General features: G+C 51.7%; 1 protein-coding gene across 3 annotated transcripts in view; it reads right to left on the reverse strand.

Moving 5' to 3' along the window:
• Nucleotides 1-16,927, reverse strand: part of Elmsan1 (ELM2 and Myb/SANT domain containing 1) — a 69,625-nt gene that overhangs the window by 9,214 nt on the left and 43,484 nt on the right. For all 3 annotated transcript variants that reach the window (XM_026780045.1, XM_005343328.2, XM_013346627.2), the window contains exons 2-9: nt 12,724-14,385; nt 11,170-11,469; nt 4,332-4,674; nt 2,652-2,718; nt 2,039-2,181; nt 1,812-1,915; nt 1,115-1,190; nt 385-473 (exon numbers count right to left, since the gene is read on the reverse strand). In XM_026780045.1, the coding sequence (XP_026635846.1) occupies nt 385-473; nt 1,115-1,190; nt 1,812-1,915; nt 2,039-2,181; nt 2,652-2,718; nt 4,332-4,674; nt 11,170-11,469; nt 12,724-14,154 (2,553 nt within the window). In that variant the 5' untranslated portion in view covers nt 14,155-14,385. The remainder of the gene's footprint in view (nt 1-384; nt 474-1,114; nt 1,191-1,811; nt 1,916-2,038; nt 2,182-2,651; nt 2,719-4,331; nt 4,675-11,169; nt 11,470-12,723; nt 14,386-16,927) is intronic.

Here is a 16,927-nt window from a genome sequence, read left to right on the forward strand (position 1 = left end):
AGACCAGGCTGGCCTCGAACTCACAGAGATCCGCCTGCCTCTGCCTCCCGAGTGCTGGGATTAAAGGCGTGCGCCACCACCGCCCGGCTCCCATTTTCAAAGATCTATTTGACCACTGGGTTTGGGTCGAGCAATACATTCCCACACATTTTCTCCGACACTTCCCTGCTTGTCCCCCAGGTTTGGACACATCTAGCCTTAAAAGTCCTGTCCGGAGAGCTCAGAGGTCAGCAGAGGATTCTCTGTGCCAGCCGCGGTTGACCAAGCTGTTTCTGAAGCTACCTGATAGCAGCGATGGGGCCGAACTCAGGGACACGAGACAAGCACCCTGCCACCTGGGCACTGGGCGAGTGACCACAGGACCCTAGGCTTGCCCCTGCTCACCAGCTTCTGCACCAGGAAGAAGTCTTTCTTATAGATGGCAATGCCCTTGTTGAACAGCTTCCTCTCAGCCATCTTCCACTGGTCAGAGCCTGAAAAGCAAAGAGGGTACCAGGTTGTGAGTCGGAGAGGAACACGAGCATCTGTACCGTGAGCCTCTCTGACTCACTGAAGGTGGGAGGCCATCCACATCTGTTTTGGCCACTCATTACCAGCTTCCTGAAACCTCACTCCCCTTGATTGTCAAACGGGAATGAACGCTAGAACCTGTCTTTCCAGGTTCAAGAAAGACTAGATGCTATAAGGCAGAATGACCTTTTGGGGCTCTGCCTGGAGATGTGGGTCTAAAAGAGACTGAACAACAGCAGTTACTGGGATTATACGATTGTATCAATGTCCCTCTTACAGGACAGCATCTGGAATAAGACAAGCACTCCAAGGTCCATGTTGCAGGTACCTGGAATCAGCTGATTGCACTCCCTAGCTGCTGGCCTTTCTACCTATGACTTGGGAGTTTTTTGGCTTGGATTCTAGCCTACCCATCTGATGCTTTCCCTATAAGGTCCTGGAGAGCCCCCACTTGACCTTCATATTAGTTTCCTTGCTCTGACTTTTGGCTGGCTCTCTCTGTCCCCACTCCCATTCAGGGCTGTGACTAAGCACTGAGCAGGGCCCCACCTCTGCAGGAGACCCCTAAGGTTCTGGACCACACAACCACCCCAGTCAGGCCCACCTGTGTAGTGATAAGTTGCCAGCGGATGATTGTGGGGCCGCACTGGCTTCTTCAGTAGCAGCTTATTCAGTGTTTCCTGGAGGGGAAGAAAGGGCTGTCAGGAAGCTAGCAACAAGTCGCAGTGAAGGATGAAGTATCCCGGGCCTGGGCAACATGCAAAGGACCTCTGCAAGCTCTGGAGAGAGCAAGCACGCACGCACTCTTGCCTTAACTGCTGTGAGACAGGGCATATGGGGGAAGTGGGGTTGCTGAGGATTCCAGCCACGAGACCACTGCAGGAATACTCAACCAGAAAGCAAGCAGTATGGACAGAGAATGCCCCTGGTGACAATGCGGGGAGGCGGAGCTACTGACCCAGAAGCTGGGACTGGATTCAACAGCAGAATCTTGCATACCCAGCTAGGGTTTGCAACTCAAGTTCCCTTAGGCCAAACTCCAATACCCTCTACCTTGATAAGACCCTCGCAGCTACCTCAGATCACCATGCCAAGTCATCTGAGTGCTCAGGAAGCCAAGGCAAGGTGGGCAATCGTGATTGTGAGGAGAAAGAGAAAATACCCCCCATCAGAACATACGCAGAAGAGCAAATATAAATCAACGAAATTTTACACCACTAGGCCTGGTCCTGGCAGCAGACAGGGAGGGATCAGTACCTGTTTTCCTAAGGGACCCCCCCAAATTAACAAGGCTTACTTACTAGGATGTCTCCCCGAGACTCATGCAGATAGTGCAGGGCCAGTTCCTGATTGGTGCCAGCACCAGGGAAAATGCTCGAACAGGCAGCCGTCAGCAGGTCATCCACTGGATTCGCCAGAGCATCGGGAGGGCAGCAGGAAATCACGTTCAGTGCTGGGCCTTGTGGGACCCAGCCTGCCCATCTGCCCACCAGTCTGCCATGCCCAGTCACTGGAGACCTCTCCTTACCTTGCCTCTGCTTCTCCCAGCTGTTCTCAAGATGCTCCCATGGCTGCCACACCAAGTCAGCCTTATGGGGGTCTGCAGCTGCCAGGGCACGGTCTCTCATCATGGGGATTTCTGCTTGGAACCGGGTACCAACGTTGATCCGTCTGCAGGGGCAGAGAGGCAAGGAGTGAGGGCTTACCTTGTGAGGTCAGGGAACCTGACTCTGTCCTTAGGATGTGCAAGAAACTGCAGCTGGCAGATGCTGAATGCAACAAGGCCTTGGCTGGGTGTAGGGAATCTGGCATCTGGTGTGATCAGAAGGGCAAGACCCAGAGGCTGAAGAGTGGACAAGCAACTCCACATCTGACAGACAGTCTCTTGGACACCCGCCCTGACCTAGCTCTCCCTAGTGGCAAATTCAAGCCAACCTGCTCCTTACCTTTCCTCTCTCTACAACTTCCACACAAAAGCTGGCAGAAGACAGCACAGAGCCCAGGGCTGAATACAGAAGCCCAAGGAGACTGTCTCTGTGCAGGCCCCATGGCACCCTCCTCCTGCTCCCAACGCTAACCTGCCACACACTAGGCCCACCTGGCCACCCACCCACACGGGCCTGGGGCAGGGCTGCACTTACGGTTCGATGCTCACGGGGGTGGCCTCCCCCATCACAGAGAGGACGGGCGGGGTGACTTCAGAACTATCTATGGGCAAAGAACATATTGGTAAATGGCCCCTTCCTCCCTTCAGGAAAACACTCCCATCCTAGGCCGCTGTCCTGCATGCATAAGAGTCACCATGGTGACTCACTAAGAACACTTGGAACTCAGGCACCCTCTGTCCCTGCTCTGCAACCTGATGACGGTGCAACTCGGGGCCTTTATTAACTATGCGGGCAACTCAGTTTTCCCATCTGCAAAAAGGGGTTATTTCTTTGTCTCCTGGGGGGTCATGAGAATTCTGAATTAAATAAGAGCCTGGTACTACATGAACATTTGTTACACTGTCAGCATGACCACCAAGCCCAGCTCCAGCTCCCAGAAGCCCCCAGTCCCCACAGGCTTCAGTTTACAAAGAGGTTGAGGCTGGAGGCACAGCAGGGGTGATGGGAAGGGAGGGTCGCCTTTTATAATTGTCTTCTCATTTCCTCTCCGGATTTTTCTGCCTCACTCTAAGTTCATCTTAAAGTAGGACTAGATCAAGGCACTCACTCGCTCAAAACAAAACAACACACAAAACCTCTGCAGCGTGAGACAAAACGCGAAACCCTCAGCTCTCAAGGCAGTTCCCCAAGTGTCAGAACCTCCCGGTGCTTGTTCCCTCCGCTCAGCCCCATTCCACGCTTGCAGCACCTTGCCTGCCCCTCCCTCTCTCCATCTCAGCCACTTCCCAAATTCTTTCCTTATCTAAGCAGGCTAGAGCCTGAGGTCAGCCCCTTTCACAGGGTGCAGGGCCCACCCTGCTAGGAACCACAGCTTTTCTGTCTCTCAAGCTTTCTTGTCAATTCCCTAATGATCCTGCCCTATACTTTCCTTAGACTGGATAACAGCTTCTGGAGCCTGCAGCACAGGATCCAAGTTCAAGGTCTTACACCCGATGTGGTGGGCAGACTGACACTTCCTTGGCTCTTTTCTGTGACTTCCAGCACAAACCGAGCCAGGGAGAGAAACTTCCCCGGGGAAGCAAAGCCTATGTCTGTCAGCATAGGGCAATTTCCACCCACAGACAGCAGGAGGCACCAGAGAGCCACAACATGGTGAGCTCTGGGGTCGAGGTTAACTGGGTGAAGACTGCACCTGCGTGACTCCACTGTGGGCGATCAGGTGATTCCGTTTTCCAAGGGAAAAGAACCCCTTCTCTCCGTGAAATGTGAAATCGTCAGTTTTAGGCCTTGCTGTTTGTGAAGCCTGCTCTTGACCAAAATGACCGCTCAAACAGGCCCAGGAGACCAGGTCAGTCACCTAATAAAAACAATGCTAACCTATGTGATCTCTACCACAACCCAGGGAGGTAGCTATTAGGCTGACCCAGAGGAAACTGCTGTTTGTGGATCTAATAGATGAATATCACAGTAACTCCACCATCAGCCAAGCAAGACCAATCGAATCCCTGATGAATAATGAAAAAACTGAGTGTTTGGGCAGTTAGATGCGCCCAAGGCAGGTGACAGTAAACAGTAGAACCATGCCTCACACCACCCGCCCGCTCTGGAGGAGACAGGAGAGTTCCTTCTTCCAGCCTCCAGCCGCACAACCACCCAGAGACTGCACGGCCTTTCCCCTGCATTCCCCACCAGCACAGCCACCAGGTCACTTACTAGAACGGAGCAGGGTACGATGGGCACTCTTTGGCGTGATAGGAGGGGCTGGGATGCTGTTGGTTGATATGATGGCATTGAAGTAGAGACCGGACCCTTCCCGAACAGGGCTGAGAATGGGGGGCGGTGTGTAGGGAGGCAGCTCAAAGCTGCGCTCAGAGGGGTGGTCAGCTAGGCGGACAGGAGAACGCAGGTGGCTCTGGTAGGGGGTGATGTTGGAGTAGACAGGGGGCGCGATGAAAGTGCCCGCCTTGGTGGGGATGATGAGGGGCTCTGGCCGCGGCCGCTGCTTTGGTTTCCTCATGGAAGGCTCCCCCTCCAACTTGGCGTTCGGGTCTTCAGCCTAGACACGGAAACAGAAGCTCAGCCTTCTGTGTGTCCCCAGAAACCTGTAGTCTTGACTGGAGCCTGCCGCTGTCATCTCTGAAATTATCTGCCCGCTGTACCCACCCAGATGGCCTGAAAGAGAAGGCCCAAAAGCCCAGCCTAGTGTCTCCTCCCGGCAGATTCCAGCCAGAGCGGTGTAGGTCTTGGGAGCCACCTGTTTCACATCTGAGAAACGGGGAGGAATCCTGTCAAACCCTAAAAATTATTCTCAGTTCTAAATCTGGGTCCCAGGCCATAGCTCCCATCAATGCTGTGATGTATGCACCAGGGAAAGAAGTCCAGTTAGGAAGGGCCCGGATGCTCACTACACTGCTCGGACAGGATCTATCACCCTTGCTGGCTATTTACAATGGCGGATTGCCCGTGCGCATCTTCCCTTTTTTATATATATATAAAAGACTGAATTTGTTTTTACTTATGTGTACACATACGTCTGTGTGAGTGTCTGCCATATGTGTGTGGGTACTCAAGGAGTTCATGAGGGAGTAGGAACCCCCGGAGCTGGAGGTACAGGTGGTTACGAGTTGCCCCAGTAGTGCCAGAAACCCATCTCCTGTCTGAGGAAGGGCAGCAAGCGCTCTTAGCCGCTGAGCCATTATGCCAACCCACTGTGAATGAGGAAAAGGAGGAGACACTACCAGACCTGGCAGCAGTGAAGATCCAGTAAGTTAGCATGTGGAAATGAACAAGCCTGCTTGCCTTTGTGGTAACGGAGACCGAATCCAGGGTCCCACGTGTGCGAGCCAAGCACCCTACACTGAGCGCCACCTCCCACCCACAGGATTTCTCCCTGTAATCTGACATTCAGACCCTCAGCCTGGAGAGGGCAGCAGAACAAGGCTCAGCCTATAGAGTACTGTGAGCTAATCTGTGGAAATCGATCCTCTGCAGCTGGAGTAGCATTCCTGTTCTAACGAAGGGCCAGGCTCTGCATGGGATAGAAGCCTGCACCGTGTGCCAGAACCCGAGCTGGGAAGGAACCCACAGGATGCAACAGGAGTCTTTTCCTGCAGAACGTTGGATTAGGTCTGCTACTGTCATGTTGTCAGGGGCTGGCCTTCCTAGCTCACACTTCGCCTATGTGGTACACCTGTAGCATGGTTAATAAAAAAAAAAAAAAAAAAACCCAGAGACAGATATCAGGGCTCAACCTGAAGGTCAGAAAAGCAAAACAGCCAGCTACTGGCTCTTACCTCGACCTCAGTCTGAAACAGCAATCCTGCCTCCAGGAATCTCAGCCTGTGATTGAGAGCTGTCTCCTCCTGTCTTATATTCCTCTCTAGTGCTGGGATTAAAGGCGTGCACCACCACCTCTTGGTTTCTATGACAAACTAGCATGGCCACTGAGATTAAAGGTGTGTGTCACCACTGCCTGGTCTGTAAGGCTGGCCACCGAGGCCATTTTACTCTTTGATCGTCAGGCAAGCTTTATTTATTAAAATACAAATAAAATATGCTTTATGGGCTTCTATACAGAATAAAAAGCAGGGCCATCAAGAAATAGCCTAACCCTCTCAAAGGGGAAACAAACAGCTGTCGTGGGTAAACAGCTCCTAAGCTATCTCTGGGCACACAGTAAACCAAGCCAGACATGTTGTCTGAGAGAGAACAGGCCCTCCCCCTGCTTCAAGGATCCAGCCAAGGGGGCTCTCTGCTTCTGAGGCCCTGGCATGACCTTTACTCTGTCCTGTGTGCCCTCGTTTCCCTTCTACTAATTAGGATGAACTGAGACCATTCATTCTTCCGCCTTTAGGGGAACAGTCTAACTACACAGGAAAAAAAAAAGAAAAAAACCACAGTTGACCTACGCTCGCTGTCAACTTGAAGCAAACCAAACTTATCTAGAAAGAGAGATTCTCAGCTGAGGAACTGCCTCCACGGATTGAGCATCTGCGAATCTCAGCTGAGGAACTGCCTCCACGGATTGGGCATCTGCTAATTGATGTGGAAGCGCCCAGGCTACTGTGGGCAATCCACCCCTGGCCGGGCAGTGTAGCACCAACAATAAAAACCCAGAATCAGATATTGGGGTTCAACCTGAAGCAGCCAAGCCACTAGAGAAGTCTAGTCTACCAAAGTTGAGTGACTGCAGACTAAGCAGTCAGAGCCTTTCTCTCCTCCCATTTTACATTCCCTTTAGTGCTGGGATTAAGGGTGTATGACTCCCTAGGACTGCGATTAAAATGTGAGCCACCAGCACTTGGATTTGTTTCTGCATTGATCTTGGGTAGCCCAGGTTGACCTTGAACTCACAGAGATCTATCTGCCACTGTCTCCCAAATCCTGGGATTAAAGATGTGTGCCACCATTGCCTGACCTCTAGTGGCTTAGCTTTGCCCTTCTGATCATCAGGCAAGCTTTATTTATTAAAATATAAATAAAATATCACTATGGGGTGGTCCTGGGTTCTTTAAGAAAGCAGGCTGAGCAAGTCAGAGGGAGTAAGCCAGTAAGCAGCGCCCCTCCATGATCTCTGCACAGGCTCCAGGCTCCGGCCTTGAGTTCTGTCCTGACTTCCCTTCACATTGGACTGTAAACTCTAAGATGAAACAAACTCTTTCCTCCTCAAGTTGCTTTTGATCTGTGTGTATCAGCAGCAGAAAACTGATTGGAGCAGGAGCTAAATGCCTCCCTGAGGTGCTAGGCCATCCCATACAAAACCAGTCCAACTATTTGTAGGGAAGAGACTTAAATTGTTATGAATATTTCTGACTTTTAAGATCATGCTACTGAGACTATTTTAAAAAGGAAGGAGGGTGACAGGGAAGGGCGGAAGGAGGGAAGGAAGGAAAACAGACTGTATGTATGAATTCAGATATAACCTAAAAGTATTTGTGGGTAAGATGATACAATGTGTTAAATGTGCCTCAATATAATTCAGGGTCATGAAAGTATTGCTGAAATAAGACTGGCTGTATTTTGATGTAACTGAAAACGGGGTCACGATTAAGCATTCTTTCACTGGACCCCTCTCTGTTTTTATGCATGATTGGAAATGTCAATATTACAATGAAACATACAAAAGAAATATAAACAAAAGATAAACACAAAATGAGACCCCAGAAAGCAGACAGCCTTGGGCTGACTATCCTGCAGTATCTCACGGTAATCTTGGAGCCAGCTGGTGTAACGGAAACCCTCACAGGCAGGAACCCAGAAGATGCAATCCAGTGTCAGCTCTGCCATTACCTGGTTGTATGACCTTAGGTCAGTGCCCAGGCTCCTTCCTACCCACTCTCCAGAAAAGCTGCCAGGCCTCAACATCCAGCCTCTAACACAAACTGAAGATGGGCAAGGAACCTGGGGCCTGCACATGTTAGGCAAGTGCCCTACCACTAGGCTGTACCAAGTCACCAGCACTAAGGTTGAGAGTAATTGGCACCCCAAGAACACACTCATATGGGGATTTAATCCTCAAAGCCTGATATCAACAGTATTAAGCAGGTGGAAACTGAAATCCAGATGGTATGTAGAGGCAGGGAGGTGACTGATTAGGTTTAGATACGGTCATGACAGCGGAGCCACCGCTATTGACTCCTGGGTGGCCTCAGAAGAATGCAGAGACCAGAGACAGACACATGTGTTCCCTATCTTTTTCTCTGTGGGGCTCTGCAATTATCTCGAAACTCTGCCTGCAAGATGATTATCACCAGAAAAGGCCCCTGGACTTTGCAGCTCTGGATCAACAAGCCAAACTAAAGCTGTTCATTCTGTGAGCCTGCCTTGGGTGTTTGGTCGGATTAATACAGTCTCTGGACTTTTCTGGACCTGTTACTTCACATATGAAGCGGAGGTGCTGACTAGGTAGTTGCTCCTTCTTACCCACTCTCGACACAAGCTGCCAGGCCTCAACTTCCAGACTCTAACACGAACTTTCCCCCAACCACAGAACAAGACCTTAGAGAGCTGATAAGCTTGAATTAATTACCTCACAATAATCCTGAAAGCCCTGCCTCTTGTTCCTATCATGGAGAACAGGCGTGCAGGTATATAGGCATGCAGGCTAGCTCTCCAACCAAATAGACAGAAAATCTGAACTGAGTAGAAAAGACATTCCTGAAGATGTCAGAACAAACAGCTTGACAAAAAATTAAAGACCCAAGATCTGGGGTGGGTGTGGGGTCAAAAAGGATGACATCCAAGGTGGGGAGATGTAAACTGAGCAATACTGAAGGAAAAAAAGATTTCATAGAAAAAATAAATTACAGGAGGGCTGGGGAGATGGTTCAGCAAGGAAAGTGCTTGACACGCAAACATGAGGACCTGAGTTTGGATCCCCAGAACCCACATAAAAAAGCCAGATGTAGTGACAAACATCTGTAATCCCCAGACGTAGAAGGGGGAGACAGGAGGATCACTGGGGCCTGCTAGCAGCCAGTTTACCTGAAACATCAATGTCCCGGTTCAGTAAGAGATCCCATCTCAGAAACTACGGTGAAAAGTAACTGGGAGGCCGGGCGGTGGTGGCGCACGCCTTTAATCCCAGCACTCAGGAGGCAGAGGCAGGCGGATCTCTGTGAATTCGAGGCCAGCCTGGTCTAAAAAGAGCTAGTGCCAGGACAGGAACCAAAAGCTACAGAGAAACCCTGTCTCGGAAAAAAAAAAAAAAAAAAAAAAGTAACTGGGAAAGACATCCCTCTGACCATCATAGGTGCACACAGGCAAGCATGCACATCCGTACACGTGTGCACATGTACACACTAACACACAAGCGCTGAGGTAGTTATCCATTTTCAAGATAGTCAGTGCTAAGATAACAGAAAAATAAAAGGGTCTGGAGAAATGGCTCAGCAGTTAAGAAAGAGAACTGGCTGTTCTTCCAGAGGACCCAGCTTCAATTCCCAGCACCCTCATGGTGGCTCACAATTAACTGTAACTCCAGTCCCAAGGGAACCTGACATTGTCTTCTGGCTTCCACGGGCATCAGGCCCATACACCTTACATTACATTACATAGACATACATACAGGCAAAACACCCATTCACATATAAACAACAAATGGGGAAGAAGAGGCAGCAGCAGAAGTATCAGGAGTAGCTGGGTCAAAGAGCTCCTGAGCTAGCCTGCATTGCACAGCCTTGCTTTGTCTAAGCCGTGGCTGGGTCACTATGCAGAAATCCAAATAAGAAGCCCTACTAAAGTAACCACTGAAAGAGAAATAATTATACATAGTTAACAAAGGGGAGATAGGAGCAACAACCCCAGTTTAAAGCATGGGGGTGGGGGGGCAGATCACGGCAAAGACAGGATGATGTAAACAGCGTTAACGGCGGGTGATAGAGTTCAACCACGGAATACCAGTAATTACATTAAGTAGAGATTCTATCAGTGGAGTCTAGAAAAGTAGAGCTCCATGCAGACAGTAGAATGGCTGCTGTCAAGGGCTAGAGCAGGAGTGAGGCCTGGGAAGAGGATTAAAGGAACAGTTTCAGAGGCCTATTGCACCTCAATGGCTTTCACACTAACCATATTTCTCTCAGAAATACTGCTAAGAGACCAGATCCTACATGCTCCCACCACAAAAAAATAAAGACGTTAGTTAATAATTATGCTAATTAGCTTAGTTTAGCAGGTCTACTACTACATACATACACACACATACTGACTACATACATACATACACATTGACTACATACACACACACATATATTGCATCATATTGCAGACCATGCACACAATTTTTATTAGTAGGTGAACAAAAGAATAGAAGTTGTATTGATGTTCTTATTAAAAGACAAAGGCTGTTAGGCTAGAAAATGGCAAACCGCGATTGTATATGACTTGAAAATATTTCTGAAGGACACAGAGAAGATGAAAGAGGAAGGATAGGAAGATACGTGCTGCCAACACTCGTCAAAGACATGCTAAACACCAAACGATGAGAAAGATGAAGAGAAACTTCTCACACTCTCATCCAGGTCTGAACACGGACACACTCAGAACAGCCTATCAGAACGCACAAGGACAGAAAAGACAAAAGACGACTGCAGTCTTAGTGGGAGGTTCCAAGGTGCTCAGCTCAGAACGGAACAGAACGAGCAAACACTCTGCACCTCAGGAGCTAGCTCAGGGCCTTCTCGAGGAGCCAACAACAAAAAGATTCACATCCTAGATTCTCTGCAGTGACCACAATTTCAGGTATGAAACGGTCTCATGCCCTCTGTGTTCCTTAGTACAGTTTGATTTGGAAAAGAAAAATAGTATCTCCCTGACAACTGGAAAGATGGATTCGTGGTTAAGAGCCCTTGGATGCTCTTCCAGAGGACCAGCATTCCACTCCAGGTACCCACATGGTGGCTCCTACTGTCCACAACTACCGTTCTCCTGGACATTGCATGCATGTGATAAACAGACATAAAATAAAGAAAATAGTATCTCCCTGGATACTCGAAGCATCTACTGCTTCCCTTGGAGTCTTTGTAGCTAGAAGCTCCGGGCACTGGGAGGATACCTGAGCTGGAGCATCCGTCCCGGGAACTCGGGTGGACCGCCTGCGGGTAACGATGACCGATGGCTTGTGCTCAGGGGGGTACTGTTCAAGACCCTTCCCGTCCTCATCACCACTTCCCACTTGGGCCACCTCAGCTGGACCCACCGTCCGCACAGGGACCGACACCGGGATGATGAGGGGCACCATTCCGCTCTCCTCTCGAGCTCGCTTGGCAGCTAAGGCAGGCTCAGAAAACTCCACCCCACACTTGGCAGTGGAGGCCAGCACACTTTTCCGCTTCTCCTCTGAGCCGTTGGCATCCTGGAGAAGAGGGAGATTAGATTAGTGAGAGGCAGTGAGGTTCAGAAGATGAGACCCCATTTGTTGATCTAGGACTCCCATGCCCATTCAATTCAGCAACGCTACCACCCACTCCCTGGTCTTTGACAACCTGGCATTTCTGGACCACCCCTCTTCCTCGACATTTCGGATACTCTCCATGCCCCACTTCTGCCTGGCTGTGCCACCCTGGCCTGAAGCAGGTGATTCCAAGGGGTCACTTCAGCCCACAAACAGCTTCAGCTGCTTAGCATCCAGCCTACAGGGTGCGACACAAGAAAGGGCCTTGCTGTGGCAAGCTAAAGGGAGGTCTCTGAAGCTCTTTTCTCATGGCTACCTGACTGGAGGGAAGGCCCTAAAACTCTGCAGCCTCCTATGTGTCTACCTGGACCTAAAGACAACATTAGCTACAACTTCTAAGGAAGAAAAGAGTAAATACTGGTCAAATATGAGGTGTCTATGCAGACTACACCATCCTGCAAGTTCCCAACTGGCTCAACTTCTTTACAGGAACCTGGGACAGGAGATCTACCCTTGCTGTTGTCTTTGATGAGAAGTTACATTTGAGCAAGTAGAAAATAAAACTGAGGGGGCTGGAGAGATGGCTCAGCGGTTAAGAGCATTGCCTGCTCTTCCAAAGGTCCTGAGTTCAATTCCCAGCAACCACATGGTGGCTCACAACCATCTGTAAAGAGGTCTGGTGCCCTCTTCTGGCCTGCAGGCATACACACGGACAGAACATTGTATACATAATAAAGAAATAAATATTTAAAAAAAAAGAAAAGAAAATAAAACTGAAACCCCAAGGTTAACACAAGTGCTCAAATTCTGTTTGGTTTTCCTCCCTTTAAAAAAAAATGACCTTTACTGCAGCGTGATTTGCAGCCAACCAAGCAAACCTACTTTAGGTCCCACTTAATGACTTTGACATGCACCATCTCAGTAACCATCTGCACACCCTTGAAACTTAGAATACTGGCTCTCGGCACCCCCTACTCCCAATCCTCATTTCACGTGAAGAAGCCAACAAGGACTTTCCTGTCCACCAACCTCCCTGTGTAGAACGCTCAGCATCCCTGCAGGTTGTTCGGGTGCCTCCTGCAGAGGTTTTCGGGATGCAGAACTTTCACTTCCTTTAAATAGCTGAGAAAACTGCCCAATAAGTCTAGCATCATTTATTTCCCACTCCACCCCAGCCCTGCCTGATGGGATGCCAGGTGCAGCCCTCATTCTCACCTGCAGTGAGGCCAGCTCCACCGCCTTCTGGGCCAGTGTCAGCAAATTAGCCTCCTGGGACGCCCTGCGCCTCCGTCTTGTGCTGTGGATCACCCCACCTCGCAGCATCTGTCCGCAGTCTCCTAGGCCACCCGCCCTCATGACCTCCTCATTACCCACGGCAGGAGCCTCCCGCTCCCGACCGTTGGGTGCCAGTCTCTCCCCATCGGCGAGCAGCTGAGACTCCCTTAGTTCTAATGAGAATCCCAGGGCTTCAGAATGGGGCTGCCCCAGGGAGCCCGGTGGTGGCTGCTGAAGAGGCCAATGATGTAGAAACAGATTGCCTGTGGGCTCCTGCCCAGGTTGGGTGCCAGCTCCGTCGAGGGAGTTGGAAGGCAGAATCCCCTCCTTGGAGAGACGGCGGGAGCGCCGTGGGAAGGCCATCTGGGGCTGAGGTAGCACAGGCTGTGGGGCGGAGTCCTGCAGGAGGGCCTTGCGTAGTTCGGGGTTCATATCTGGATTGTGAGGAAAGGGGTAGGGGGCCATGCTGTGGTGAGCCAGGTGGGTCTGTCCCAGCGGCCCACCCGGTGCTAGGCCAAAGTCCTGGGGTTGCTGGGAAGGCGGCTGATGCATGGAGTAATAGTTCTCAAACAGCTGCATCTGGGGCAGGGCTGCCGGCTGCTGCTGCTGCTGCTGCTGCTTCTGAGGCGGGAAGGAGGTGGTGGGGTTAGAGGGCTGCGGGCCCTGTCGGAAGACCTGGCGGTTCATCTGGTGGCCAAATGCCAGCTGGAAGGGTTGCAAGGGCAGTGTCTGGTTTGGGGGTTTCTTGGCTGCATGGAAAGAGTTCAAGGGTGCCTGGGGCCTCCCCACGTCCAGCTGCATCTTCTGGGGCACCATGGGCTGCACTGCATTTCCATAGTGATCCAGCTGTGGACCCCCAGGTTTGTTCCCCTTCAGTGCCTCGGGGTGGTTATAGTAGGGGGAGACCCCTACGCCTGGATGAGGGCTCCCTTTGGGCCCACTGTAGAGGGACAGGTGGTTCCATGCGGCGTGGGGTGGAGGCTGGCCAGGTTGTTGCTGCCAGCCACTGTCACTAATGCCTCCACCTCCTGCGCGCTCCAGGCCCCGCCCCGGGGCCATCACAGAGTTGGGCCACTTCACTGAGCCTACTTGAGCTTGCTGGGACAACATGGCCGCTGTGGTTCGCTCAGATCCATAGACCACAGAGTTCAGCAGAGCCAGGTTGTTGGAAGGAGACAGCTCCACAGGCTGGGTGGTGGAGGCAACCCCTGCTGGGCCTTCGTGGGTCTCGTACTGTTGTTCCTCCTTCGCTCTGAGGGACTGTGGTGGAGCCTTCAGGGGTGGTGGCTGTTCCTTGGAAGCTGGGTCCTGGTCCCCAAAAGGGCAACGCTTGCGCTTATTCTGAGCCTTGGGCTGGGCCTGGAGGTTCATGGTGTGGCTAACTAAGCCCTGGCAGAGACGTCCTTCAGCTGCTGCCCATCCCTCGGGAGAAGGTCCTGCTGGAAGACTGGCCACAGTCCCAGGCTGGTAGCCAGTGAGGGCAGAAGAGGGGCAGAGGAAAACACAGGAGCCAAGTAATGTCCGCAGGTCCTTCCTCTTCTGGAGCGGTTCTTGGGCTCGGCTACACGCCCCCAATCATGTTGCTGCACCAGATCCTGGAGCCTGAGGAGGAAAAAGGGATGAGAGCCATCAGCCACAGGATCCTTGGAGATGAGCACCAGTGTCCCCCTGCCTCGGGTCACACGGGGGCCAGGAACCAGGGGGAAGCTGCCGGGAAGGCAGCAGGAACAGCAGTCTCCTCGGGTACACTGTCACTCTCCCTTGTCCCACCTTCTGGCTAGACTCCAGGCATGCGGCAGTTGAGTGTGTAACTTGTGCCCTGTAAAAACAGACATGCTGAGGGGCCAAGTGGAGCTGCCCTGCAGTCCAAGCCCCAAGGCAAACCGAGAAAAGGGAAAACAAAGACCCTTGTCCTATTAAACCTGGTTCAAGCCGGGTCTGGTCCTCCTTACACATCTGTCTACACAAAAGCCCCTGACCCACAGGCCACCACCACCTCCAACACTCCACTTGAAGACAAAGGAAGTTAGGAGGACAGGGACTATTTATTCCCAGTATGGCCACCCATCCTTTGTAGCTACACCAGGCTGTTGCAAAGCCCAGGACCCAGACAGAGTTAGGCCTGTATGTAGCCTTTTATGCTGAGGCATGTAGGTGAGGCCCCACCCCTGGGAAGAGCTGCTGGGTGGGGCTCTGGCTGCCAGAGTCTTTCTCAAACTAGCACAGAACCTGTTTTGCAACCCTGGCTGGATGGAGGCCCAATTTAGTCTAGTGGCTGGTCAGCCAGCAGCAGCTGCAGGGCGGCTGCCACCTCCTTCCCCTCCACTGCTCTCAAGAGCGGCTGGCTAAAGCTGAATTGAACTAAGAAAGGGTTCAGAGTGCCAGAACTTAGGTCCCCAACATGTCCCGTGATGTAAAGTGCTCAGCTTTCCTGCTTTACCATAGTTTTAGGGATGGGGTTGCTGGGATGGGAGCTTCCTATATGTTAAGCACATGTTAGACACATAAGCCAGACCAGACTCCCCCAAGTCCTCTGACTTGATGTTCAAGATGATTGGTATATGGACATTGCTACAGAACAGAATCCAGGCCTATATTTTACAACATGCATAGCCGCTTGCTAGATAGTTATTTTTTTGTTCTTTCTTCAGAAAAAAAATTGTGTTCGTTTCTTTGTTTGTTTTCTCCCTGGGAAATTGGTAGGAGTGGGAAGTACAGCAGCCCACTTCTTTCCCCAAGGCTCTGGCCTTGAGTCTCTCAGGAAGGCTAGAGGCAGGCAAAGGAGAATCTGCAGATCCCCAGAAGCTCTGAAAGCAACAGACACCATGTTAGCAGATGGGGCAGTTCCCAGAAAACCAGCAGGGAACAGACCGGGCGTCACAAGTCCTGCCCACAAGAAGCCCTGCCTGCACCTACCCGGTTCCCCTCCCAGACACGCGGCGCTATCGCGACTCTGCACGTTTCCGCCGCAGCCCCGGCTCCCGGCTCCCGGACCGGCCTGCCAGCCAGCTTGGCTGCCTGACTCACTGGAGGCCCCCCTCCCGCTCTTTCACTTTCACCCAGCACCCAGAAGGGGAGTAACTTCCTCCTCCATTTCCTTCCTCGGCTCCGGGGCCCCGAAGACAGTGCGAGCCCCTAGCCTGGACGCCTCTTTTGTTTTCATTTGCTTATAAATTTCAGGGAAGGAGGGACAGAGAGGGCTCTGAGGCACCCTAGCCACAGCAGGAAGGGGAGAATTTGGACAAGAACTCAGAGCTAACCAGAGTAACAAGGTTTTTGAAGAAAACTCTATTGCTTTTTAAACCCCCTTTCTTGAGCAGCCAGACCAATTCACAGCAGAGAACCAAAAGCCAGCCAGAGAAGGAAAATCCCCCTGGGGCCTCCATGAAGCTGAAGGGTGGGATTGAGGAGTTCCACCTCTCTGAGGGAGACCCAAGCCCCTGTGCGTCCGTAGAGGAAGAGAGGGGGAAGAGACAGTGGAGACAGTGGAGACAGGTCAGAGGGAAGCCCAGCAGGCCACGTGCCTCTAGGGGGCAGCAAGCTCAGGGAGGCTCACATTCATTTGTGGAAGCCACAGCACGGGCTTTGGGGGCCTGAAAAGGGGGAGGCCCACATGGGTGCACACGCAGAGGGGGCCTAGGCAGGGGAATGGCTATTCAGAGCCTGGTGCAGGGTTGGGAGGGGGAGGGGGAGGGAGCTCCAGGGTTTGGTTGCTCTTGCCCACGAGTCTGAGGGGGAGGGGGGGGGATGTAAGTCAGAAGGTGAGATCAGCTCTGTCCTGCTTCCTACCCTGCACACTAGGCAGAACCCACCATTCGGCATACCACAACAGGAGAGACAGGGACAAACTAGGGGAGGGGCTGGTTTGGGGAAAGACAGAATCACCCCCATAAGCTTCTTGCTGCAGAGATCTCTACCGCGAGGCCCTTTCTGCCCTGCAAGAGGGCCACAGACACAGGCGGAGGAGAAGAGGGGCCTATGGGGAAGTAGGAAGGGCCACCTGGGCAGCCTGAACAGTAATAATGTGTCCTGCCTATGCCAGGAGGGTCCAAAGTACTTTGTATCTTTTAAAAATTCCTGTTATCAAGCATAGATATTTACCCCATTTTGTAGGTACGCTGGTAAGGCTTACAGGAAAAAGGCA

Source organism: Microtus ochrogaster, chromosome 1 (assembly GCF_000317375.1).
Source record: "Microtus ochrogaster isolate Prairie Vole_2 chromosome 1, MicOch1.0, whole genome shotgun sequence".
Classification (NCBI taxonomy): domain Eukaryota; kingdom Metazoa; phylum Chordata; class Mammalia; order Rodentia; family Cricetidae; genus Microtus; species Microtus ochrogaster.